The sequence below is a fragment of the Podarcis gaigeae genome (assembly GCF_964106915.1).
Source record: "Podarcis gaigeae genome assembly, chromosome: 8".
Lineage (NCBI taxonomy): Eukaryota > Metazoa > Chordata > Lepidosauria > Squamata > Lacertidae > Podarcis > Podarcis gaigeae.
In genome coordinates this window covers 2,117,944-2,144,418 of record NC_139684.1, presented here as the reverse complement: position 1 = coordinate 2,144,418, position 26,475 = coordinate 2,117,944, and the positions used below count along the sequence as shown (strand labels likewise).

Genomic DNA, 26,475 nt, shown 5'->3' with positions numbered 1-26,475 from the left:
AAATGGCTGCCACATCTTAAAGAGCAGAGAAATTGGTGCATAAAATGTTGCAGGCATGCCCCTGCATCAGCCACCCTCACCAGAGAGAGAGAAAGGGAACTACACCAGCCACCATCCCACTTCACTTGCTCTGAAAGAGAAGCCCTGTGCACCTCCCCTTTGTTCAGAAGAGAAAGTGGGCATCCACTCCTGTCACCCACTGCAAAGTGGACATGTTTGGAGTGGTGAGAGTTCAATGTAACAAGAACTGAGCAGGAAGAGCAGAAGTCTTTCATACATTTTGGATTTGTGAGGGGATATTTACAGGTGCTGTAAGAGATACTGGTAGGTACACTGCTGCCCACAGGCACCATGCTGGGGACCCTAAGAAGGCTGGCATATATAATCCTGAATTGCAGCAATTATCTAACTGACATGGTGAGATTCTAGGTGTTTCCTCTCATATTCAGCCCAGGCATAGAGGGGAAATATATTTAAAAAAAGAAATACAAAACAGTCAACAAGAGGGGCAGCCACAGCATGGTTGGAAACAGCCCAGAAATCCGGTGCGAGGCCAGTCAAGGCGCTCACACGCCACGCGGACACAGAGGCATCCAAATCAGCAGGCATTTCGGATGTGTGGCCCCCCTGCCCCATGGAAGGAAGGGGGCGCTGAGGCAGAAGCCCAAGGCCAGAGTCCGGCAGCAGCTGCCCTGCCTGGGAAGGGAAAAGAGAGGGAGGCTGGCTGGGTTTCCTTCCTCACAGGGCATGTGGGGCTCAAGGAAAGATGCGTCTTTGGGGGGAGCCGAGGGGTGCCATGTTTCAAAAAGTAAAAACCTGGACCCCCCCAAAAAAAGTTGTTGTGGAGCTTTTTTAAGGAAGACCCCAACATTGTTGAGCTCTTCTTCTTCTCTATACAAAAACGCCACAAAACACCGCGATTTTTCGATTGATTTGTCTAAGATCCCGGACGTAAACCCCGCCCTTGACATGACTTTTGTCCGGGAAAGTCCGGACGCACGGCAGCCCAATGTGAGCCTGTCAGAAATGAAGGCGTGTCAGGACTCGGGCTGTGATCTCCTCACACGTGTTGGACTCCCCTCCCGTCTGGGCTGCTGGGCATTTTGTTTGGGAGAGCAGCTGGAGCTTCCCGGGAGGGAGGCCGCGCTCCGCTACGGCCGGGCTGACCACTCCCAAGGAACGGCCTCTGGCTTCAAGATGGCGCCTCTTGGGCCCGGCCATTCTCGCGAGGGCGCTGCTGCCCTGGGCCCGCCCACAGGGCGTCGCGACCAATGGGGGCTTTGTTTTATTTTTAACACCGGAACTAGGTGGGCGGGCGTCTTCTTAGGCGGCGAAGTGAAGGGCAGGAAGCGGAAGAGATCCTGTGGGGAGGCTGCCTCTCTGCGCCTCTCTCTCGCTCTGCTCTGAGGGTTGCCATGGCGTCAAGGTTACTGCGGGTGTGCGGGGCCCTGCGAGGCCTCAGCGCGGGCCGGAGTCCCCTGGGCCGGGGGCCGCTGCGCCTGACGGGGGCCGCCCGCTCCATGGGCGCCGGAGGTGAGCGGCGGGCGGAGGGGACCTTGCTGGGGTCTCTCGGCCGCGACTGCGACGGGGGCTGCGCGGAGGGCAGGGGCCATGCGGGCCGCGCTGAAGGGACGTTTCAGGAGAGCAGAAACAGGGACGACCCTCACTCTTCCCCAGGGTCGCCTCCTGCCAAGGGACGCAGCGACTTTTACCTTTCCGTTTTATATTGCTTCCGTTTTCAGTTTCCTAAAAGTAGTACAGTAGAAGAGAAAGTCCCAGGTCTCCGTTTTTAATTTTGGGGGGATTTTCCGGACTGCACAAAAACCTTAAACATGGCTCAGTCCAGAACGGAGATATTTCAAAACTAAAAATACCAATCTCTTCAGAACATCATAGGCTTTGATATGATTTGGCACATAAAGTGTGCCAAAAAAATTATACATTAAAAAATGATTTAAAAATCAATATGGTTAAAAATCCACCCCCTCCAAATGTATTAATATTTCAAAGAGCTTCCTGCAAAATTTTAACTTGGGATCTCAAAACAGATATAGGGCCTTCTCTTATACTACTTTTAGGAAACAGAAACGGAAAGCAATTTAAAATGGTATGGTAAAAGTCAATGGATCACTTGACATGGACTGGACAAAGTGGTAAATGCCAGGGGCACAGATGCCAAGAGGCTCACTGGTAGTAAAACAAATATTTTGTGTCTTCCCTGACATAGGGAGGACTCTTTCATCCCCAGCAGTTCACTGTTGTTCTCTATTCTAGGTATTCCCAGTGATGAAGAGCAGGCTACAGGAATGGAGAGGAAAACCATGAAAGCTTTAGAGAAGGGGCTGGTGAGTAAAAACAAGCAAGGGAAATGACCTTTATTGATAAAACTGTGTTGTGATTGTAACTTCCCCCAGAACACTGGCACTTTTACAGTGGTACCTTGGTCAAAAAAAAAAAAATCCTTCCAGTAGCACCTTAAAGACCAACTAAGTCAGTTCTTGGTATGAGCTTTCGTGTGCATGCACATTCTGAAGAAGTGTGCATGCACACGAAAGCTCATACCAAGAACTGACTTAGTTGGTCTTTAAGGTGCTACTGGAAGGATTTTTTATTTTTTTTTTACTATGGCAGACCAACACGGCTACCTATCTGTAAGTGGTACCTTGGTTTACAAACTTAATCCGTTCCGGAAGTCCGTTCTTAAACCGAAGTGTTCTTTAACCAAAGCGTGCTTTCCCATAGCAGCGGGGGACTCAGTTTACAAATGGAACACACTCAACAGGAAGCGGAACACGTTCTGCTTCCAAGGCAAAGGTCACAAACCAAAACACCTACTTCCGGGTTTGCAGCATTCTTAATCCAAGTTGTTCATAAACTAAGCTGTTCTTAAACCAAGATACCACTGTAATTGGATCACTTAGAATACTTTAGACTTAAAAATGAATTTATTAGGTAGCAGCAACAGCCTGTCCCACTAAACATTTTCTCTTTATTCAGTATTCAGCTAAATGGAAATCAATTGAGTAGATCCCCCACAATAATTTACTGATGCTCGTTTTTAGTTTTTTCCCTTTTGTATCTGCTTTTTTATTATTTTACTCTATTGTTTTACAATGTTGTAAACCACTGCAATATATTTTTATGATACAGCAGTATAGAACACTTTATAAATAAATAACATTCTGGTGCTTCCATCAAATGAGAGATGGAGACTGGTTTTTATCTGCTTCATAGTACAGTACTTGAACTGAATCTGAGAAACTGTCAGGTTTGCTGGACTGGGTGCGGTTGAGTTCATATCTTGGCTTGGAAATCAGGTATTTTAGTGACAAAATTATACAAATAGAATAACTGGCTGGAGGGGGGTGTCTAGGGCATTTGGCTGCAAGCTGATTTGCTGCCACAAACCTCAGGGGTGGGAAAGGCAAATAGTCAGTTAGTGGGAACATGTGCAGTAATTTTTTTTTTAGTTTCTAAAGTGGTCTTCAACTCTCCTGCTGCTTGTAGGATCCTTACAACATGTTACCACCCAAACGATATGCTGGAACAAAGGAAGACCCCAACATAGTCCCTTCAATTACAGACAAGAGGCTTGTGGGCTGCATCTGTAAGTCTCTCTTAAATACAGAAATAGCTTCTGGCTCAGTGCTGTTTGTTCACATCATTTCAAGGGAACTTTCTTGTGCAGTCACTTATCTGTATGTGAAATCAGTGTTGCCTGGGGGGGGGGGGAAGCATCTCATTTGTGTTGAACCTCCTTTGGGTAGGCGGGAAGAATATGGCTGAAGATGTGACATGTTTGAGTTGGAACATCTGCAAAATTTGTGAAGGCTTGCCTGCAGATGCAGCTGAACTCTTAGACATGATCAGTGTAACAAAACAAGCCTCATAAATGGCCTCTGCCTAAAGTAGTTTGTTTAATAGCTTGAGTGGCTATTAAATTCACTCTTGGTGATTTAGTTTATTAATCAACTTTTTCTTTGTGCTTGCTCTTTTATTGAATCAACTTGTATTGCCTAGATGCAACCCCCTTTCATCATTCCTATGTACATTTTGCCAATGTGTCTGCAGTATCTTGCCTAATCTACTTTATCCCACACATTGCAGGTGAAGAGGACAACAGCACTGTGATCTGGTTCTGGCTGCACAAGGGAAATCCCCAGCGCTGCCCCTCCTGTGGAGCCCATTACAAGTTGGTTGGCTACCAATTGCCCTGATTTGGCTTCAAAGCTTTGCTGAGCTTTCCATTTATGATTTCTGGATACAGGGCTGAGCTACGTAGCTGTTTATGTCACGATGTATCACATTCCTTGAAACCTAATAAAGTCTTTGACTCATTGTGTGAATGAATTCTCTCTTTATGGTCTAACCCAGCTGCTAAAACTAGCTGTGTGTGCCTTGGAGCTCTTTTTCTTTACTGTAGCTGCTCTTGTGCTGGAGCAGAAGAGGGTGGTGGTATTCCTCCCTCCTTTTTTTGAGTGAGGTACAGCTCTTCTGGGAGGAAAGTGGGTGTCACTTCTCTTGAAAGGGCAGCTGTACAAATCTACCAGCGACCTTAGTTCTTTTATCTCTAGATATGTGAGCTTTCTAATTTTTAGCATTCTAAAGCTGAACAGACACTACTTACAACCAGTTTGATAGCACACTAATGCAAGTAGATATAGGTACCACTGTGGCGGGAAATTAAACGACGTTTCCATGTGCTCTGGCTTGTCAGTGTCCTGTTGCACCAGAAGCGGTTTAGTCCTGCTGGCCACATGACCCAGAAAGCTGTCTATGGACAAACACTGGCTTCTTCGGCCTGAAAGTGAGATGAGCACCATGCCCCGTAGTTGCCAGGGGTCCTTTACCTTACAGACTAATTTAGCCTAGCCTCCAGGAACCAGGAGGAGAAAATGTGCTAGCTAACTGATCCAAGGCTGGGAAACAAGCAAAGCTTGGTGGGAAAGTGACCCATGGCTTCAAGGGAACAGATTAGTTGGAAGAGTCATTGCTGATGCTGCTTGAAAGAGCAACTTAGGTTTGCGTGGGTAGATGGTTGCACTTTGGCACCCAGCAATATATCTTGAGCTCAAGCAATTTCCCCATCTCTCTTGCTTCAGAGAACATTCTCCAAAATTATGACATACTTAAGCAGTCCCTATGGAAGATTGAAAACATTCTTCATTAAGATTGGGTTCTTGGCCAAGCATGTGGAAACTTGCTGTTGGTCACATTAACAGTACAAGCCATCTTTGTCTTGTAGGGATTGTTCAAACCCTAGTCCTGCATCAAGATTCCTGCAGTATTCAGCCGGACTGTTCCAGGAAGGCCACATTACCACCCCTACAAAAGAGAGGTTCCCATGGCTCATGCATGTCTCGGAGAAGCCCCTCTCCCATTACTTATGAAGAAATCTTAAGCTGTTAAGTAATCTTTCTAAAGCTCCATGAAAATACAGGTTCCTTTCCTTTAAGCAACCCTCCCTCTTTGTGTCTTCATTAGAATTCTTCCAGAACCACAAAAGCAGAGGATGTATCTTGTCTAGCACAATTTTCCTCATTTGTTCCTAGTTTCCTTTTCCCAGTAAAGGGTTTTTTGGCATTTTTGCCCATGTGAACATCTCCGTCTGCCACAATATAATCTGTGCAGCTTGGTTTGAAACTGCATATAGCCTATCACAGCTGTAAGAGATTCTGGCTCCCCAGCATGTTTTCCACATACAGTAGCCTATGAAGCTGCTGACAAGCATGAACCCCTTTTAATAATAATAATAATTTATTATTTGTACCCCGCCCATCTGGCTGCGTTTCCTCAGCCACTCTGGGCGGCTTCCACAGAAAACAAAAATACACTAAAATATCACAGATTAAAAACTTCCCTGAACAGGGCTGCCTTAAGATGTCTTCTGAATGTCAGGTAGTTATTTATCGCTTTGAAATCTGATGGGAGGGCGTTCCACAGGGCGGGCGCCACCACTGAGAAGGCCCTCAGCGCTGGACCTCAGCGTCCGGGCAGAATGATGGGGGTGGAGATGCTCCTTCAGGTATACTGGGCCGAGGCCGTTTAGGGCTTTAAAGGTCAACACCAGCACTTTGAATTGTGCTCGGAAACGTACTTTTAAGCAGTTTACACCAAAACACACCTTTCATATGTGTAGACAAGGCTTTTGTCTACACATATGGTTGTATTTTCACCTTGCTTTCTCTTCAGCAGTTCAAAGCAGCTTTTTACCTGTTCAGCAAATGTCTACTGAAAAGGCAGAGGGATCAGTATTGGATATCTGTAGAGCCATTTTGTCCGTTAGCCACCTATCTCTTGACCTCAGTCCTTGCTCTAACCCTTCACCTTTTCAAAAACATGCACTGGTAAATTTAGCCCTAGGTGCTCCTAGTGTATATTGGGGTCCACAGAAGTCTCCTGCCTGCGTTCTTGTATGCACTGTTCCCAATTAGTCACAGTAAAGACACCACACCACCTTTGAGCAATGACAGCAGTCTCAGACCCATGCAAAGCCACTGGCTGTTAATTTATAATTATTACTATAATGAATTTACAAAATAAAAATACAGGCAACTGTGTTATTGTACATTGCAGCCCGGGGGGGGGGTGTATAGTTTTTTGGAGGGTGGGGGGCTTTGCTCTTGCCTCCATTTGGTATAAGATCACGATAGGTCGATAAGATGGAGAAGCCAATATACACACACTTGGAGGGGTGGAGCCATGGGCCCACCAGTCAACAGGGGGTCTCTTAAATTAATTCATTTCCTTTAAAAAAAAAGTTTTTAACCCTTTCCAGTCCAAGGCTACAAAGAGCATCTATCTTTGCAATGCACCTGGAGTCAGCAGAAGGCAGCTGAGTAGCTTCCCATCATCTTAGCTCTTGTATATACTTTGGCTGCCACAGGACAGTCCTCCTCCCATGTTCCGCAATCCCACCCAGTGCGATTCTCTACATACCCAGCATGGCCTGGCAATTTTTAATAGAACAGCAGCAGAATCGGGACCTTAGGTCAAGCTTATGCACATCAGAGAGTCCGTGAACAAGGAGGCCCAGCCACCGTTTCCTACAGGGAGCAGAAGGATAAAAGGGGTGCAGGGAGAGGGGAGTACAGCACAGCGAGAGGAGCAGGCACTCCCAAGAGGGGCAAGCTGGAGATGCAGGGCGCACCTGTTAAGTGTGGTAGCTTAAAAGACAGACAGCTGAGAGTATTCCTCCTTATCTTCCCCCTGACTCGGACTCCAGCTGAGTGCTAGGCCTGGAGAAAGGATTTGCAGGCCCTCCAACTGCGGTCATCCCGTCCTGTCTTGTCCAATAGCCAGTTCGCAACATTCTCTTGCATTACATGAGCAGATCAACTCTCAAAAGGGGGAAGCACAGACAATCTTCCTCCTCCTCTGCCATCACAGATAGTCCCTTCAAAGTTGGCTAGGCCACACTGCAGAAGCCACCAGGCCCAGAAGATGTCATGGCTGGACTCTTCTATCTCCTGCTGCCTCACAGATTCTAACCGAAACTAACAGCATGCTGACCCTACTCCCCTGGGACTGGACAGGGCAGAGACGGTGTGGAGAGACCCCTGCCCTATTTCCCTTCCTATACCTCTTCCTCCAAGAGGTAGCCAAGATCCTCTTTCTTACCAAATCTGGCAGTCCATGAGAGCGGGGCGGGTGGGTTGCACTGAGGCAAGAGTTCCTCAGCACTCCTTGAAACACCTTGGCACTGAGCCCTGAGTGAGGCCCTGCCAGGAGGACCTCTCCGAGAAGCAGGCGGAAGACTGCTTGGCAGACACGGCCACTCAAAAGGCAGGGGAACTTGAGGGGGACGATAGCACCTCCTGGCCTACACCTTTCCTATGCTTTAGGCAGGCAATGCAGCTGCCCCAGGCAGTCACATCAACAAACTGATTTATTCCTTTTGGGGGGCATCTGAACGTTTGAGATTTCCGCAACAAACCGTGGAGCAGGCAGGCAGCACCTTTCCCCAAGGGCAGGGCAGCCAGAGGCCACACAACAGCTCCCTACTCAGGGGAAAAAACCAGCCTTCCTACCAGCTGACAGGCACAATGAGCACCAGGTCAAAGCAGCAGTGAGGCTCATGGAACAGATTAGAAAGTGGAATGGAGCTTGAGTTTCCTTCCTGGCTGGGGCCGCTGCCCTCCTCCACCACAGCCAAGGCCTCGAAATACAGCTGCACCTCCCTCCCAAGGGGGTGCGTGCTAGCAACATGCATCGGACAGGCCACTAAGACAGGAAAGCGTGAGGCCTGGGAGGAAGGCAGGAATTGGACCCAGCCAGCAGGGATGCAGCAGCCCTGGACAAGTAAGGGTTAAGAGAAAAAAAGACACAACCTGGATGAGTCGCCCACAGGCACCAGCTGCCTTGCTGCTGCCCTGCCCCCCCCCCTTCCCTAGAATGTCTTCCGATGGATGGCCCGGCTCCCGTCCTCTTCATACTCCTTCTTGGACACCCACATCTTCTTGAACGTGTCCAGGGAGGCGAGAATAGAGCCACTGTGGGGAAAAGAGCACAGACTCAGCAGGCCTGGCCAATGGAAGCAAGGCATGCAAACAGAGGAGAAATGAAGGGCCCACCCACTGATGCAATTGCCGCACAGAGAATGCCCACCAGAGATGGTACAACCCTCGCTCCTGATCCAGGACATACGGCTCCACTGCCATTCACAACTTGGAGCCAGTTCATTTTCTGAAACTAACCCAAGCACAGGAGAACTTTCCAGATGGAAGAACAGGAGCTGCCTCACCCAACCCAAGTTCATGCTGCAGTATCAGGCTCCCTGTGCTGAGAAAAAGCCTCTACATCACAGCCCTCTGTTTCTGTGGAGGCCTCAGTGCACTAAGGACAACTTGACCAATTTTGTTAAGCCCAATAGGAGCACCTGATGTGAGGTGCCCAAGGGGTCAGGGGTTGTTTTTATCCCTCCCGGCAGAATCCTCTTACCCAATCCACGTAGAGTATAATCTTTCCTGAGGTGCAGAGATCTGCAAGGAAGAAAGCACAAATCAGAGACACAGACTCCGGGGAACAAGGGTACACGCGCACACAGGAACTGCCCTTCTGAGCACCAGAGCCCAACCCCTCCTTCCACTGGAACATCACCTGCTAAGATGCAGGAAACACATTATTTCAAACATCTGGACATCCTTGCCTTTGTAATAAGAGAATGCATCCTCCAGTACAGAGCTTAGCAACTTAAGAAAATTCAGACACTTTGTGTTTCCCTTTAAAGAGCGAGTTGCCAGCCTTCGTTATGGAGAGTGTATTGGAAACCAGATCACTCTGCTCCTCCTGCTCCTCCCCCACCCACCATGGTCACTGCACACAAACTGCCTTGGGGCCCGGAGTTCCTCCAAAGCCTCACCTTAATTTTGACATCTTTTGGAGCAAGTTTCTTCACCTCGCTGAGCAGCCGGTCTCCAAAACCTGAGGAGTTGAGAGACAAGTGAGGAAGCTTAGAGTTTAAGGCGATGTACCATAGAGGTCAAGTATCAACTACATTTCATGTTGGTACATCCCAGACATCAGTGCCTCATCGTTCCAATGCTAATCCCAAAAAGGACTGGACACAGTTAGCTTTTCAGCATCTCTTCAAAGCAGAAATGTCCCCGTCCTTCCGCCCCTCCAGAGGCAGGTGGGGGTGGTGGCAACTTTTGTTTCCCTGGCCAGGTTTGGCAGGCACAAACTCTTCTTGTCTAAAGCTCAAGTGAAGACCTTATTCTCTGAGGCTCTTGGTGAGTGATGGATGCAAACTGCTTTCGATGATTGCTTTCTGCTATTTTATGGCTCTTTTTTATTCTTTGTTCCACCTCCCATCCTTTAGAAACTGTTTTAATGCTTTGTTCTGATATTCTCATGAATCACTCTGAATGTGTTATATAAAAAGTGGAATAGGTATTGTATAAATAAAGTAAACACACTCAGAATCTGTAGAGAACAGGGCCTGGGGGAAGCCACAATTCTGATTCCCAAATATGACATTGAACTTGTTTCGTTAAAACAAAAAAGACATTCACTCTCTGGCTTTCAGAAAGGGAAAAAGAAAAACTAAGACAGTATTTGCCTAAGACACAAAAGCCAGAGAAAGCCTGGATGGCGTTTCTGGTAATCACTTCCCTGCATCCCACAAAAAATATTAATATTGTAATAGGGACACTGCCCTCCGCTTGGGGCAATTACACACTTCTTGTCTTGCCTTAACATTGATTCACATGCAGTTAGATGAAATAGACTGTAGAATCCTGATCCAAGTTTGTCTGCATGTTTGTATTGTGTGCATATTCATTCCTATTCATGTACTAATATTTAGATATTTATCTAGTATCCCTGCACACTTTGGATATATTGTATACCCTGCCCCATTTAGCAGCTCGGGTGCCCGTGAAGATCTACAAATCTCCAATTTAACTGCTGTGTTGGCAGATTCTGCTATAAGACAATTGACTCTGGGGAAGCGGGTGGGAAGCTTTTTGAGTCCCAGAAGTTATTCACAATTAGCCTCCATCCAAAGTTAACTGGGTTAATTTGGCCTCCACTGGAAACCTAATGTTCTACATATGCTCCTCCTCGCTGCCACCTTTGGGTGTGTGGAACAGGACTCCTTTATCAATAGTGTTAAGTAATTGCTAGGGCTCCTCACAATACCAACACTATTCTTGATTTGTAGGAAACGCCAAATAAATTGGGGGTAGACCAGTAAAATTGTAGTTTTTAACACCCCTCCCTCTTCCAGGTTAACACATCTTCCTGAGGTCACCTTGCTTGAAGGGTTCCAAGATCCTGGTGCTTGATCGTCTGCAATGTACACCTGTTTTTCAGGGCAAAAATGGTCCTCCAGAGGACTGGGAAGTGCAGAGGGGACTTGGATATGTATTGACACAGGAAGAAGCAGAGACTCATCCCAAGAGTTACATGCTCGGCTGAAAGCAGGGCATGAGACTGGGTGTGCCAGAGGTTTTAACAGTGCAAGCTTTGAAGCTTTCACACAAAACAGGGCAGCAAGAGAGGGCACAGAGGAAGACTATTGTCAGAAACCCAGCCTCTTAATATCAGCACTTTGTCTCCTACACATATCAAGAGCTCACTGGAATGATACATGCTTTACATACACAAGGTCCCAAGTTCCATTCCTAGCATTCCTCAGCTAAAACAGATCTCATGCAGGATCTGACTGGCAATGGTTCTCCACAGTCTCAACCAGAGTTCATTCACAGGCTGAGAACCTTTCATTCAGGCCTCTCCCAATAAGAATAGAGCATATGCAGCTAGGTGGACTACCTGACAATTCATGGTGTGAAGCAGCCTTCTCTTATAAGACAAACAAGCTCTCTACCTCTTCTGGGGAGCCCCCGTACCTTTAAAAAGTGTAGATCCTCCAGACAGAACAATATTCCCAAATAATGTCCGCCGCAGGTCCATGTCAGATTTCTGAATAGCAAATGCTAGCACTTCATGGATCCCCTCGCTTTCATCTCCTATTAAGTCCGGCTGGAACAGCAGCTCAGGGGCTCGGAACCGGGATGGACCAACCTGCCAGGAAAGCCACAGTGCCAATCAAAGTAGGGCAAGAGGACAAATAAGCTCTACTTCAACCCACAACAGCTACAGCATTCAAAAGACAGTCTTTTTTGTCACTAGGGGGTTCTGCATGACTGTGAGAAGTTTGTGTCAACCACCTTCTTGTACACAGCATGAACGTTGCAAAACTTCTCCAGAAATAATTGCAAACACCTCTACTGCAAAATGCAATGTGAAGAAGCCCCAAACCTCAAGATTTCCTGCAAGACCCCTTTTCCAGTTCAAAAACTTACATCTAAAGTGCTTCCATCAGGCAGCGTGTACTGCACCTTCTCTGTCTCCAGGGCCTCATCCTTCTGAGGGTTGATGGACAAGTAACAAGCTCTCTGCAAGGAGGAAGGCAGCATGAGGCAGCTGGGTCCTGGAAGCCACTTGCTAGAAGAACTCCTAGCAGCTCCACCCACCCAGGCCCACAGCGAGCTAACTGGACAGAGGACCAGAATTCAAGCCTCCCCTCTGCAGATGCACTTACCATCATGACATAGACCAGTTATCTTGCACAATCTCATACTACAACCCAACCCAGGATAGTTCACCCAAATTAGCGAACTATCCTGGGTTTCTTGCTCTCTGCAGACAACCACATTGTCTTATTTTATGGACAGCATGTAGCAAATTGCTTCAAGAACTTCCTAGCTCCTGCATTTGTCTTCCATGGCTACAGCTCTGAAAAGCTGTATACATATACCTGAGGATGGATACAGAATGTGTGAAAAATTGACTACAGGTGGTCGCACTGCTTAAGAAGCACACAGTTTTGACTCATTAAACTCAAGAGTTGCTTGCCTCTTCAGTATATGATGGAAATGTCAAAAAGAAACCCCTGGTTCATCAGAACTTTTCTCTTTTAAGATCATTGCGACCTCAGATGTAAACTGAAAATGCACTAGTTTAAGAACCAGACTTGGCACCATCTAGCTGGGAAGACTGTCATAGCACTGCTCAACCATATCCTCTTTCTGATTTACAAGGCTCTTATGGAACATTCTCTGAATCAATCGGCCAGTTGCTGCTCCAATTCTACAGAGGAGTGTTTAAAGACATGGATCACCTGGAACTAGATTTTTAACAATTTAGAGGTCTAGTCCAGTGTGCTGCTCAGTAACCAAAAACACCTTATTTAAATCCTAGGACTGTCTCCCGGCAGGAGCAGGATATTCCCCCCCCCCATGGCAGGCATGTATCCATCTGCCCCAACCTCACCTCCTTTATTGTCTTCACGACTTCAAACTCAGCTGAGGTGTGGAAGTCATAGCCCTCTTTCCGTAGCAGCAGACGGAGGTAACGGGAGACGTCTCGCCCAGCAATGTCTACGCGCATGATCGAGTGAGGCATGGCAAAGCCCTCGTAGATGGGGACCGCATGTGTCACTCCATCCCCTGCGTCCAGCACCACCCCTGTAGTGCGGCCAGTGGCGTAGCTTAGAGAGAGAGAGGGAGAGAGAGCAGAGGGAAACAAGAAGGGTAATTAGTTCAGGACTTCTTCAAACAACTATGGCATGCGCTCTCACAAGATGCAGTAACGGCCACCAATTTGGATGGGTAGAAAAGGGAATTAGACAAATTCATGACGGACACGGCTATGAATGGCAACTAGCCATAACAGCTTTCTACTGCCACCGTCGGAGGCAGTATGCTGGGAACTACAAAATGACTAAATGAGCCTTTGGCCTGATCCAACAGACAGGCTTTTCCTATGTTCTTAGTCTGGCCATGGCCCTCCAGAGCACAGGAAACAGATTAGGCTCAGAAGAGAAAAGTATCCAAAGTCTTCTGGTCATCACAGTGAAGCAATGCCAGAAGCAACCACCTCCCCAACCTTCCAGCAGGCTGGATACTCACAGGCTGAGGACAGCTTGCATGGAGATGAAAAGAGCTGGAACGTTGAAAGTCTCAAAGAAAACCTCGGCGGCCTTCTCTCGATTTTTGCTGGGGTTTAGCGGGGCTTCTGTCAGGAGAACTGGATGCTGGAAGGAAAGCAGGAAGTGACAGTCGTGGGGAAAACTGGGTGAATGCCCACATGCTATTCACTGGATGAGGTCCACACACTCTTTCCTGGTAGCCTGCTCCAAGTTCTGCTAAGCTGCCCTCACAGAAGCCCCTTCAGGAAGTGATGCTCTGGTTTTACTACTAGAAGGTGTTGGCTCCTAAAATGATACACACATTAAAATGCTAAATGCAGCACATCCATTAAAACTGAGGGAACTGTTAAATGTTCTGTTGACCTTTCTATCAAACCGCTCTTCTCCAGGAATAATTTGATCCACTGATGTTGCGGAATACAGTGTCCCTCCCTCCAAGTCTCCTCAACTTCCCAGCAGACCTGCATCACAACAGCCAGAAGTGTGGCTGCTGCCTTTCTTCAGGATTAGAAAAGAACCAGCACAGGGACCCAGAGGGTGAAGCGCCTTCATATCTGCCCACCCCAGAAGGAATTCAAGGTTTCCTTCTGAGAATCAACTTGCAGGGAACGACAAACATCTTTCCAGGGATAGGGTGAAGGTTTAATTATCTGTTAAGATATGTCTCTAGTTCTTTTCCCCTTGAGTTAAAGAGATTAAAAGCCCACAAGTTAAACACAGAAAATTAAGAAATTTGGCGCCTCCTTGACAGGCACCAAAAAAACACCAGCCAGAAACTATTTTCCTAGGAAGGGTTAACAGTCATAGGCCTGGAAAAAACCAGGCATGCCCTGCCAAGCTCCCAGAGAGACCACCACATTGCTGATGCAGAAAGAAGCTGGACTTTGAATGCTCATCAAGAAGTCCTCCGTCCCCAACGTGGGCAAGACTGCCTCCTCAAGGCCTCCTGTGGCCGGAGAAGTTCGTACAGAAGAAGGTCCTCCTCAAGGCATGAAGGATCAGACTGTGAAGGTCACCCAATGGATCAGTAATAACACTCTCCAGGACTGACAGTAGAAGATAGTCACCTTCCAACCACATCTATCCCAAGGCTGCCTTTTGCCTCAGAGATTGTGCAGGCTCACAGCTTACAGGTGAAAGGGATTTCCACCATGTTTCCCATGACCCTATTTTGGCAGGAGGAGAGTCTGAGAGCATCATCACTCATGTTTCCTTTTGGCACTTGACCAGGCTCCGAACTGGGAAGCAAGCAAGAGAATCACAAGCCAAAGCAGCAGTACTCAACTTACTATGAGGAGGGGGGATGTAGATTTCCTTAATGAAATCCACACCTCACCCCTGGACTGCCTGCATTGTAACTGTCTAAAACAGCAGCTAAGGGGAAGTGTCACATAAAGGTACAGCAAATGCAATTTCCCAGCCCCCCACCTAATGCTAATATTCAAAGGCTGGCTAGAAGCATTGTTCTTGCAACTATTACCTCTTCTGAGAACGTCTGCAGCTGATCTTTGGAATAAACATACTGCCAGATCCTCTCCATGTCATTCCAGTCCCGGACAATGCCGTGTTCCATGGGATACCGGATAGATAACAATCCTCTATGCTCCTGCGCAAGGAAAGAGTAAGCAATGTGTTGGAGCAAGAGCATTTTGATCAGGAGGATAATGGCCTGTCCCCGGTACTCAATGGCTTTGGGGTGCAGTAGTATCACAACCCACAATGCTTCTGTGGGGGAGCCTGCCCCTTTGGGGATTTCTAGCTTGCTGGACTCAATGCCTTCTTTGACATACAGAGTGACACTCCCTCCGGGATGTCTTTCCTATAGAGTTTCCATGTGGAGGTAACTATGTCCTCCTGGTTCTCTGCACTCCACCAGGATGCCGTTATCCCCACTATATCAGTGCTGTCTGCTAAGACCTAGCACTCTGGTTTGCCCATCTTGGCCAGGAGTCTTCGAACCTTAGAGCTTGCACACACCTGGACAGGCTCTCTCTTCCAAGTCTCTTGCATTTTACTGTGGTGCTTTGGTCTCTCTGAGCTGCCATCCTGTGCCCCTGCACTCACAGTGCCTTGTTCTATGCCACCCCATTTAAATTTTCAACAATTTTATGTTCTTCATCCTAAGGGAGATTTGTTCTGAGCCAGACCCTCCTCCACTCCTGTCAGCCCCCCACCACACAATGCCAATCAGTTTTAAAACTGCTCTGCCACCTTTTTTTCATTTTGGGCACCAGCAGTCTGTTTCTATCCTGGCTCAAGTGGAGCCTGTCCCTTTTGTACAGGCCTGGCTTCCCTCACAATATTCCCCAATGCCCAACAAATCCAACTCCTCCTCTCGACACCACTGACTCATCCACTCATTGAAACTACAAAGTTAGTCCTGCACATGGAACCAGTAGCATTTCAGAGAAAGTTACCTTGGAGGTCCCAGCCTCCAGCATCCTACCAGCAACCTAAATTTGGCTTCCAGGATCTCATGACTACATTTTCCCATGTTATTAATACCAACATGCGCCACTAGCTCCTCCCCAGCACTCTCTACTAGGCTATCTAGGCAATGTGCAACACCCACAACCTTTGCAGCAGGCAGGCATGTATATCCATCACACGCCCAATTATCTATGTTCTTAATGATCTTTCTACTTTAAGTGGGACTTTGTTAGCTACAACCCTACGGGATGACAGCTACAAAATGTTTCTGTCAAACGCAAAGGGAACACACACAAAATAGGGAGTCAACACCCCCCCTCCCCCCAAACACACACAGAGGCAAGGTGGACTTTACCTCTGCTTTGGGTCCAATGAAAAGGTCTCCTTCCAGCGCCCCAGCCATAACCCGGACATGTTTTGGACGGCCCACACTGACAAGAAAAAAGAGACTGGTTATCTGTCTACACTGCCAGGTTGAGTGTTATGAACCATGGCAAGTGAATTTAAAACAAAACAAAAACAAAGCCTCACTAAGCACATATTGTCTTCAAAAGCTACCACACTTTATTATTGATGAGGCAATCAATCAAATATCACAGCAACACTCACTAGTTTGGGAAGCAGTATTTGGGGATCTGATCTCCAGCAAAACCAGCCTTCACCACACCGGAACCCTGAAGAAAGAAGAAAAACCAGTTAAGAGAGAAAAGGAAAAGGCTTTTCAGTGCAAGACAAAGTCTGAGAAACATTTCCTAAAACTCATGAGGACTGACCAGCAGCCATTACTTCAAAACTTATATCCATGGGCTCCATTCCTCTTTTGGGTTTAAGTCACCTTTCAGCTTCTATTTAGTTCCTGAGTCACCACAGATTGAAAGATAACATGCACATAACTTGCAAAGCACTTGAGGCATACAAATGCCTCACATAAGTCCTTTCCTTCCAACATTACCAATGGGAAGGACCATAACTCAGTGACTGACTCCATGCTTCACACAGCATGCTGAAGTCCCTGAAATCTCCAGTTACGCAAAAGGCTGGGGATGATCATGGCCTGAGAATCCAGAGAACATTACTAGTCAGAGATGACAGTTCTGGGACACAGGGTATGAGGTAGCATCCTATGTTTTTCATGAGTAGGGCTTAGCACCAAAATTCCTAGCCTGCTGGTAAAACCAAACCACTCTGTAAAACCAAGGCCAAGGCCCATACCAATTACAACCCCATGGGAGCATAGACTGTGGCCACCCACAGCTTTCTCTAAGCCAAATTAAAGGCAATTAAAAGAGGAAGGGCTGCAGACAAGATTAAGAGATCTCAGATTTTTGGAGGTCTGCCTCCAAAACCCTGGAAAGCTGAGTTTAAGACCCTGATTAGATGGCCCTCTGGCCCCACTCCCAAAGGGTCAAAATCACTGCTTCATCTCAGAAATGTGGAAGCCAAGGCAGAGGGAGTGCAGGGAAATAACTTCCCATGGCGCAAGAATCCAAACCAAGAATAGAAGTTGAGCCTGATTTTCTTTCAGTCACAAGATCTGCCTTTTAGTTCTCCAGGCCAATGACAAAGATTCCCAATGGCTGTGTAGAAAGGCAGCCAGTTCCCCCACCCCAGCCTAGTGACAAGGCCCACAATTCAGCACCTTCTATGAATGAAAAGAGAACAAGTGCCCCCCAAAAGTGAATAGCGGTCAGTGAAAAACCCCACTGTGCCCATCCTGGAGGATCATGTAGCAGCTCAGCTGACTAGTCTTGCCAACCTCCAAAAGCAGCTATGAGGCTGGGCTGCTCTCATTCCTGTTCCTAATTATTTCTTCGCAGCATGAATAAGCAAGTCTCTTTCACAGACACACCCCAGCAATGGGCATAAACAGGCCAAAGACCTTTACACGGAAAACAGTCCAAAGACAAGAGCTATCGGAAGACAAGAGCCATCAGCAAAGTCACTTTCCTAGAAAATGCAATGCCAGACACTTCTTCTGTGTTCCTCTTCTTGGACTTGGACTTTTATCCGAAAGGAACATGGGGAGCCTGGAAACATTGCAGACAGGCACCTTTCCATTCCCAAGACTATGAACGCTCCTACAAGTTATATCTTCAACAAACATACCCCCAAACAACTAAAAATAGTTTTTTAAAATAGTACAGAAAACAAGTTTAAAAGCAATAAATACAAAATTAATACCGAAGGCAGAGAGCTTTTTGTCTACCTGGAAATCATTTCAAAACAAAAATGTCTTCCATTGTTTCTGGAAAGTACAGCTAGTGAGCACATGTCATCTCAAAGCTGAAGAATGGACTCCAGATGGCAGTACTTTGGAAAATCCAGAGTTTGGTCAGTATATATAGGGATTCTTTCAGGCAAAATTTGCCTTTAAAGTGTTGGAAACCATCGCTAGACAGCCATCAGACTAAAAAGAGGACGTCCACAGTTTTGCCACCGCATTACATCGCATCTCCACCTCTGACAAGATTCAATACCTACACAATTTTTCTCCATACATGACATGCATATGCAGTGGAAAATTTTCTGTGAAAACAAATCCAAACTGGAAAATTTTCTGAAAATATTTCCAATCTTTATTTTTCTGGGGTACATTTTCCATTCATAAGGTCTTTAGCAATAATGAATAGATGATAACTGCAAATATCATCATCATCATCATCCACCCATCTGACTGAGTTGCTCCAGCCACTCTGGGCGGCTTTCAACAAAACATAAAACACAGTAAAACATCGAACATTTAAAAATTCCCTATACAGGGCTGCCTGCAGATGTCTTCTAAAGGTCATATAATTGTTTATTTCTTTGACATCTGATGGGGGGGCATTCCACAAGGAGGGGCCACTACTGAGAAGCCCTTCTGGCTGGTTCCCTTTACTTCTCGCAGTGAGGAGCATCTCAACCACGGTCACTGAAAGTGGTTGATATTGACCCCTCTAGGAACAATGGGGCTATGCAGGGTTTGAATAAAGACATTGGGTCTGGAATGACCCTGGGGTGGAAAAGAGGTTTATGAGCTATGGTGCAAAAAAATCAGAAATTCAGAGTCTCAGAAATAAAGGGCATGGTATACAAGGTATGGTATCATAATTTTTTGCACTTGTTTTCCTTCTTTATTTTTTACATATTATGATTCCTACAAACGGTGAATGCAAGAGTAGTAAGTGACAATATAGTTAAGCCTTCAAGTAAGCTGGCTGAGGTGACCTACCTAAGTGGCAGATTTTCGGCTGCCGTTTATATTGTGGGATGTGACATCCGATGCTGCTCAAGCAATGGGGCTTCACCTTCTTCTCCTCTCCACTTGTCTCCCATGTGCCCTCAAAATCTGCTCTGGATGGCTACAGCAGTGTTTGGAGGGTTGAGGAGGTGGGAAAAGGATAAATTCCCATTGCATGAGTGGAAGTCCACTCCCACAATGTTGGGTTCCACCCACTATATTCTTACAAAGTGTTGGTGCTGACCTTTAAAGCCCTAAATGGCCTCGGTCCTGTATACCTGACGGGGCATCTCCAGCCCTATCATTCTGCCCGGACTCGGAGGTCCAGCACCGAGGGCCTTCTGGCCGTTCCCTCATTGCGAGAAGCAAAGCTACAGGCAACCAGGCAGAGGGCCTTCTCAGTGGTGGCTCCCGCCCTGTGGAACACCCTCCCACCAGATGTCAAGGAAATAAACAACTATCTGACTTTTAGAAGACATCCAAAGGCAGTTCTGCTTAGGGAAAATGTTTATGTCTAATGTTTTACAATTTTTTATGTGCTGTAAGCCGCCAAGAGTGGCTGAGGAAACCCAGCCAGATGGGTGGGGTATAAATAATAAAATTATTATTACTACTACTACGAAGCTGTATGCCGGCTCCCTTGGCCAATAAAGCGAGATGAGCGCCGCAACCCCGGAGTTGATTGTGACTGGACCTAATGGTCAGGGGTCCCTTAACCTTACTACTACTACTACTACTAATATGGAGAGGAAAGATGCTGCTAAGAATGCCAAGCGCTAAGAATGCAAAGTTACTTTTAGTCCTAATCACCAAAAGCTAGTATCAACAACAAAGTTATTACACAACTTAATAACTAAGCATGATAACTTCTTAAGAGAATGTGCTGTACAACAGCAATAACGGCAACAATAACACTATAAGGAATGGTTTAGCAATGATTGTTAATACAATTCAGACTTAAGTATTATTTTGTAAAACAAACAGAAGTGCCATGACAATCCTCCAGATTCAATTCCCATAGCAGATATTGGAGTTCCAGTTGTGAAGACAAAAATCCCAGATCCTTCTTAGTCCAATTCTCTCTCTCCAGACTTTCAGGCAGAGACCCTTTCCAATCATTTGCTAACTGGATCCTTTTAACAGGAATTCAAACCTGGTTTTAAAGAATGCATGTAAAGCAAGGGGTTTCCCAACACTATAAATGCAATTTACTGTTTTAATGATTTTATGTGTCTTGCTTTGCAATCCTTACCTTGAAAACATCTAAAACAAAAAATAAATATGTTACATGACCATGATGGCTATATGCCATTTTCAGGAACCGAGTCCCCTAAACTCTTCAGCCCTGGAGAACAGGAGAGCTAGTCCCTTCATGACTTGCTTGTTGGCTTGAATAGAAAAGCCAGGGGCAGCCGAAAAGGCGGCTCCCTCAGACCTGGTTGACTACACCTCCAATCAGCCCTTACCCGCAAATGGCCTGGCCTGATGGGAGTTGCAGTCCCACAACATCCCCTTTCCCCCTCCCCAGAGAGGCCCTGGGCCTCATCTAGCAGATGCTGCTGCTGCTGCTGCTGCTGTTCTTAAGCCTGGCGGGCAGCGGGGCCCCGATCCTCCCGAGCGGGAAACCTCCTCGGCTCCTGCTCTCCTTGGCGATCCTCTCTTCGGGCAGCAGCACCAAGGGCCTCCACCCCACCTCACAGCCCGGGCTGCGAACAGCGCCTTTTCTTTTTAACGGGGCCCGACGGCCGCTCCTTCTCCGAGGCTGAGGGGGGTTCAGGCCCGCGCTGGCCTTTCTGAAGCCGGGCTCGTCCAGCCGACTCAAGGGAGCAGCGCGCCTGGGCCTCGCCGGGATCGGGGCCGGGCGGGGCGCGTCCGCCAGCGCAGGCCCCCAGGCCCCCCCCCCCGGCCCCGGCTGCGCCGCCGCCGCCGCCCGCGCTCCCGGCCCCGCTTACGTTGTCAATCACCACGGGCTGGTTGGCGATGATATCGTAGGACTCCATGGCCGGGGCCGCCGCCGCGGGGCCAAGCCGGGCCCAGGACTCCGCGATGCGCCGCCGCCGCCGCTGCCGTGGCCCGGGAACCACCACCCAGTGCGGCGCAACGCAGCCCGCTGCGGAGGGAGGCGGGACCAAGCGTCGCTTCACGCTCCCTCGCCCAATCGGAACCCCCGACAGCCGCCAACAAGCCGGAGATGCGCCTGCCCGGGTGCGGCTCCGGCCTTGACAGCTGCCAAGCTATTGGCCCGCTCGGCTGCGAGGGGCGGGTCTTCCGCATCAAGCTTAGTGGAGCGGGCACGCTGCGGGAGGGAGCGGGGAAGGGGGAGTGATGTCATAGCGCGGCTCTTAAAGGGCCAGAGGGGTCGCTTTGCTCCCCGCCCTGATCTGCCTGAGGCGAGTCCGCATTGGGTGTTGCGGCTGCCTCCTCGGAAGTAAATCCCGGGGGGAAACATAAGGGTTTGCTTTCATGGAAATATGCTGAGGTCAGGATTGTGAATGGGTAGTCGAGTGAGCTACTGCTTTACCGGCGACGCACTCACACGTTACGTGTCAGAAAATCATGGTGTTGATGCAGCCCTTGACAAAGTATATATGATAAAAGAGGTCAGCGACAGGTCGCACTCTCACAAAAAAGAGGTTGCCATGGCTAAGATGCAGGTCATCCAGTATTCGTGTCCGCGCCCCCCCCCCCCGCAAAAAAATAAACATAAGAAAGAATCTGCTGCACCGGGCCAATGGCCCATCCATCGAGTCCAGCATCCCCTACTCAGAGTGGCCAAGCAGGTGCCCGGGGAAACCAGGGAGCAGGACACGAGCACAAGAGCAACACCCTCTGCCTGGTTCCTTGAAAGCCCCCTAAAAACTCTGATACCCCGTTTTTAAATACAATATACTCCCATACAGACTCCTTACACTGCGATTAAAACCAAAATCGCAATTGGGTAGAAACTGTTTCTCAGGCGGCTAGTCCTAGTCTTTATAACCCTGTACCTTCTTCCAGAAGGCAGAAGCTGAAAGAAATCATTTCCGGGGTGCGCACTATCCTGCGCTATCTCTGCAGCTTTCTTATAGCACCTGGAAGCATCGATTTGATCCAAGGTGGGAAGAGGGCACCCAATTATTCTCTCCGCAGTCTTAACAACCCTGGACAGCATCCCCCCCCCCCCACCATGCAGCTCCCAAACCACACACACAGACCATAACCTAATACACTCTCCACAATACAATGGTAAAATGCCAACAACAGGTCCTTTGAGAGATTGTTTTTCCGGAAGATTCTCAGAAAATATAACCTCTGCTGTGCTCTCTTCATCAGGTCTTTGCTGTTTTCTCCGTATTGGCCTGAATATAAGCCACCACCCCCCAATTCTGACGGTGAAAAGTTAAAGTGAAGTTTATACGCGCAACGTTATGGTGTGCAGCCAGGAACGCGGGGCAAACAGTACCAGGAGAACAGCAAAGCGGCGCCCGCCCCACACGTAGTACCTCGTCCTCTCCCCGCTGTATCACAGAAATAGATCACAGCTATGACATGGCTTCCCAAATCAACACAGACTGTGGAAACTTCACACTGGACTTCAAGCACTGAACTGGCATTGTGTGCCTCCCTATTCTTCCTCCAGACTGTGGGTCCTTGGTTTCCAAATGAGATGCAAAAGCTGCTCTCATCAGAAAAGAGATTTGGGGAGCCATGTCATCAGCTGGTGTTGGTCCACTGTGCTTCATTAACTCCAGGGTCAACACAGCCATCTACCAGGAGATTTTGGAGCACTTCATGCTTCCGTCCGCACATGAGCTTTATGGGGATGCTGACTTCATTTTCCAGCAGGGCTTTGGCACCTGCCCACACTGCCCAAAGTACCAAAACCTGGTTCAATGCCCATGGGATTACTGTGCTTGATTGGCCAGCAAACTCGCCTGACCTGAACCCCATAGAGAATCTATGGGGCATTGCCAAGAGAAAGATAAGAGACATGAGACCGAGCAATGCAGAAGAGTTGAAGGCTGCTATTGAAGCATCCTGGTCTTTCATAACAGCCCAGCAGTGCCACAGGCTGATAGCATCCATGCCACACCACATTGAGGCAGTAACTGATGCAAAAGGGGCCCAAACCAAGTACTGAGTACATATGCATGCTTCTACTTCTCAGAGGTCCAATATTGGTCTATTTGCAATCCTTGTTTTGCTGATTTCATTTAATATTCTAATTTTCTGAGATTGTTAATTTGGGGTTTTTATCAGCTGTACACCATGATCATCACAATTATAACAAATAAAGGCTTGACATATCTCATATATTAGTTTCACCTTTTAAGATGAATTACTGAAATAAATGAATTACTGAAATAAATAAATGCCCTCTGCCTGGTTCCTTGTAACCTCACTTCTCACAGGGAGAGAACCGCCAGAAGGCCCTCGGAGCTGGACCTCAGTGTCCGGGCTGAACAATGGGGTGGAGATGCTCCTTCAGGTATACTGGGCCAATGCCGTTTAGGGCTTTAAAGGTCAATGTTAAGTTGTGGGCAAACATATCAGACGACACAGCAATTCTTCAAACAGCTCTTGTTTATTCAGAGGTCAGAACAGAACTGAACTGAAGAGCTCAGTCAGCCTGCTTATATAGAGCTCCAGAACAGTGTAACTGTAGCAACTTTCTAAAACTATCCAATCACTGAACGTCACTTTCGATCCTTCATATGCATACAAACTATCCAATCATTGAATGTCACTTTTGATCCTTCATTTGCATAACTATCTACAGTATCCCCCTGCTGGCCCAGGGTGAGAACTTCAGTAGATAACACCCCTCCCCACCGAGATAAGGCATTAGTTACAATCGTAATGGTTTCCTTATATACAGCACTACACGTAATGGTTCAATTAGGCACAAAAGCATATCAGTTACATTTCACATACTTAGACCAACAGTGATACATGTCCAACAACATAGCCCTTTAAATAAGTTGGGCGCTTGGAAACTCTGCCAGTCCGCCGGGGACTGGTAGCCAAGTCCGGGGGCCACCCAATTCATGTTGAGGCTGTGGTGTGACCCTAGGTGGCGTTGAAACCAAGTCCCCTAGATCCGCTGCTGTGGATGGAACCTCTGCAAATGGAGTTGGCGGAATGTCAGGCACGGCAGTGGTCTGAGTCTGGTAAGTCCGGCACATCCTCTGAAGCGGCTTGGTTCGGCTCCACGATGGCAGTTTGCGAGAGAGGTGTAGGTGGAGCCTCACCATCTGTAAGTGTCTGTTCCGGAGCCACGAGCGCAGCTGGGGGCACCACGGTAGCATCCAAGTCCCCAACCCTGCGCCTAAGCTGGTCTATGTGCCGGCGCCACAACCGTCCGTCTTCGAGTGCCACCTGGTACGAGCGAGGTCCAGTGACTCCCACTACTGTGGCTGGCACCCAAGGAATGTCTCCCACAAAGTTCCCAAGCGGGGACCTGAGGCGGCGGCCCATAAGCAGTTCGGCAGGACTCCGCCCTGTGGCCGCATGAGGGGTGATGTGTTGTACGAACAAGTAGTCAGTGACCTGCTCGTGCCAGTCTCCCCGGTCCAGGCACGCCAGTGCCTCTTTTGCCGAGCGCACCATTCTCTCTGCTTGCCCGTTGCTGCATGGATTAAATGGTGCCATTAGGGCACGGCGGATGCCCAGTCCCAAAAGATACCGCTCAAAAGTGCCTGACGTGAACTGCGGTTGTTGTCGGAGACCAGGACATCAGGACACCCATGCGTCGCCGTGAAAGGGGCCGGCCAGATCGATGTGCACCCTCGACCAGGGTGTCTTGGGCATCTCCCAGGTGTGTCCCTTAGCTGCCGGTGGCGCAGGCTTTGATTCTTGGCACGCTTGACAGGTGGAAACCCAGGCAGTGATGGCATCGTCCATGTTAGGTCACCAGACGTAACACCGAGCCAACGCCTTCATTTTGATGATTCCCGGGTGGCCAACTTGCAGAGCCTCCAGCACATGTTGACGGAGTCTTTGGGGAATCATGACGCGGTCTCCCCACAGCAGATAGCCGCGATGAGCCAAGAGTTCATGTTGTCTGGTTGCGAATGGCTGGAACTCCGATGCAAAAGGCCCTTGTGGCCACCCCCTCCACACCCAGTTGAGCACCCGGCTGATGGTGTGATCCTGGGCAGATGCGGAGGCCACAGTGGCAGCTGATACAGGCGCTGCCGAAACATCCTCAATCAGGAGGAGCGATGAAGCAGGAGCCGGGTCTTCCACAAACGCTGGAAGAGGGCAACGGCTGAGGGCGTCGGCATGGCTCATCGATTTCCCTGGGCGATGGACGAGCCGGTAGCGGTAGGCAGCCAGGAAAACAGTCCATCACAGCATGCGCGGCGAGAGGACCGGTGGAGTTGGACGATCATCGGCGAGGAGGCCCAGGAGCGGCTTGTGGTCGGTGATGAGGCCAAAAGTCCTGCCGTAGAGGTATTCATGGAACCTCTTCACTCCAGCCACAAGTGCCAGTGCCTCCTTGTCGAGCTGGCTGTAATTCCGTTCAGTCAGAGATAGCGTCCTGGAAAAGTAGGCAAGCGGTGCTTCTCTTCCATATGGAAAATGGTGACTAAGGACAGCGCCGATGCCAAAAGGTGAGGCGTCGCAGGCAAGGACCAGCGGCCTGGATTCACTGTACTGTACCAGCACACTGTTTGATTAAAGGAGAGCCTTGACCGCGTTGAAGGCCGCCGTCTCCCGATGACCCCAGGACCAAGGCGTCTTTGTGCTGAGGAGTCGGTGAAGAGGCTCAGCCACCGTGGCTTTGTGGGGCAGGAACATGTTATAAAACTTCAGCAGCCCCAGGAATGCCTGCAACTCCGCCTTATTCTTTGGGATGGGGACCTGCTGGATAGCGCGGATCTTGGATGTGGTCGGGTGAAGGCCGGAGGCGTCAATAAGATAGTCCAGGAACTCCACCTGTGGAAGAGTGATCTGGCACTTCTCCCTCTTTACCTTGAGCCCGGCCTCCTGGAACCTGGTCAGCACAGCACGGAGGCGCTCGAACAGCTGCTGGTGTAAGTCTGCAGCCACCAAGACGTCATCAAAATATGGTACCACGCCCGGAAGCCCATGGAGGAGACGCTCCATAAGGCTTTGGAAGATGCCAGGAGCCACACTCACCCCGAACTGCAAACGGCGGCAATGGAATGCCCCTCGGTGGGTGACGATCGTCTGGGCTTCAGCAGTGGCATCATCGACGGGCAGTTGTTGATAGGCTTGGGCAAGGTCCAGCTTAGCGAAGACCTTACCCTCACCCAGGGAATGCAGCAGGTGTTGGACAACAGGAACTGGATAAGCGTGCTGCTGAAGAGCCTTGTTGATCGTGCACTTGTAGTCAGCACAGATTCTCACTGACCCGTCTGGCTTGACAGGCGTGACGATGGGG

At 48.5% G+C, this 26,475-nt stretch overlaps 2 protein-coding genes across 3 annotated transcripts; one reads left to right on the top strand and one right to left on the bottom strand.

The window, feature by feature from the left end:
* The first annotated feature begins 1,313 nt into the window (after positions 1–1,313).
* Positions 1,314–4,346, top strand: COX5B (cytochrome c oxidase subunit 5B). 2 transcript variants are annotated; one of them, XM_083753480.1, is made up of 4 exons: positions 1,314–1,533; positions 2,275–2,345; positions 3,508–3,607; positions 4,108–4,346. In XM_083753480.1, the coding sequence occupies exons 1-4, from the start codon at positions 1,416–1,418 to the stop codon at positions 4,215–4,217; spliced, it is 399 nt and encodes a 132-aa protein (XP_083609606.1). In that variant the 5' UTR covers positions 1,314–1,415; the 3' UTR covers positions 4,218–4,346. The 2 variants fall into 2 exon arrangements, with proteins under 2 accessions (XP_083609606.1, XP_083609607.1); XM_083753481.1 differs by having other exon boundaries at positions 1,317–1,533; positions 3,480–3,607.
* Positions 4,347–6,483: 2,137 nt separating this feature from the next.
* ACTR1B (actin related protein 1B) lies at positions 6,484–21,339 on the bottom strand. Its single transcript, XM_083753357.1, has 11 exons — positions 21,038–21,339; positions 16,475–16,539; positions 16,221–16,296; positions 14,916–15,041; positions 13,416–13,540; positions 12,778–12,994; positions 11,808–11,900; positions 11,352–11,526; positions 9,362–9,423; positions 8,941–8,981; positions 6,484–8,492 (listed from the first exon to the last, which is right to left on the bottom strand). Exons 1-11 carry the CDS (start codon positions 21,083–21,085, stop codon positions 8,390–8,392), a joined length of 1,131 nt encoding a protein of 376 aa, XP_083609483.1. The 5' UTR covers positions 21,086–21,339; the 3' UTR covers positions 6,484–8,389.
* Positions 21,340–26,475: the final 5,136 nt, after the last annotated feature.

Excerpts from the sequence above, each read along its gene's own strand:
- COX5B (XM_083753480.1), top strand. The coding sequence starts at position 1,416 with ATGGCGTCAAGGTTACTGCGGGTGTGCGGGGCCCTGCGAGGCCTCAGC. Across the intron at positions 2,346-3,507 it reads AAGCTTTAGAGAAGGGGCTG|GATCCTTACAACATGTTACC; the intron begins GTGAGTAAAAAC and ends TGCTGCTTGTAG. Across the intron at positions 3,608-4,107 it reads GAGGCTTGTGGGCTGCATCT|GTGAAGAGGACAACAGCACT; the intron begins GTAAGTCTCTCT and ends CACACATTGCAG.
- ACTR1B (XM_083753357.1), bottom strand. The coding sequence starts at position 21,085 with ATGGAGTCCTACGATATCATCGCCAACCAGCCCGTGGTGATTGACAAC. Across the intron at positions 16,297-16,474 it reads AAATACTGCTTCCCAAACTA|TGTGGGCCGTCCAAAACATG; the intron begins GTGAGTGTTGCT and ends TTTTCTTGTCAG. Across the intron at positions 8,493-8,940 it reads TTATACTCTACGTGGATTGG|TGGCTCTATTCTCGCCTCCC; the intron begins GTAAGAGGATTC and ends TTTTCCCCACAG.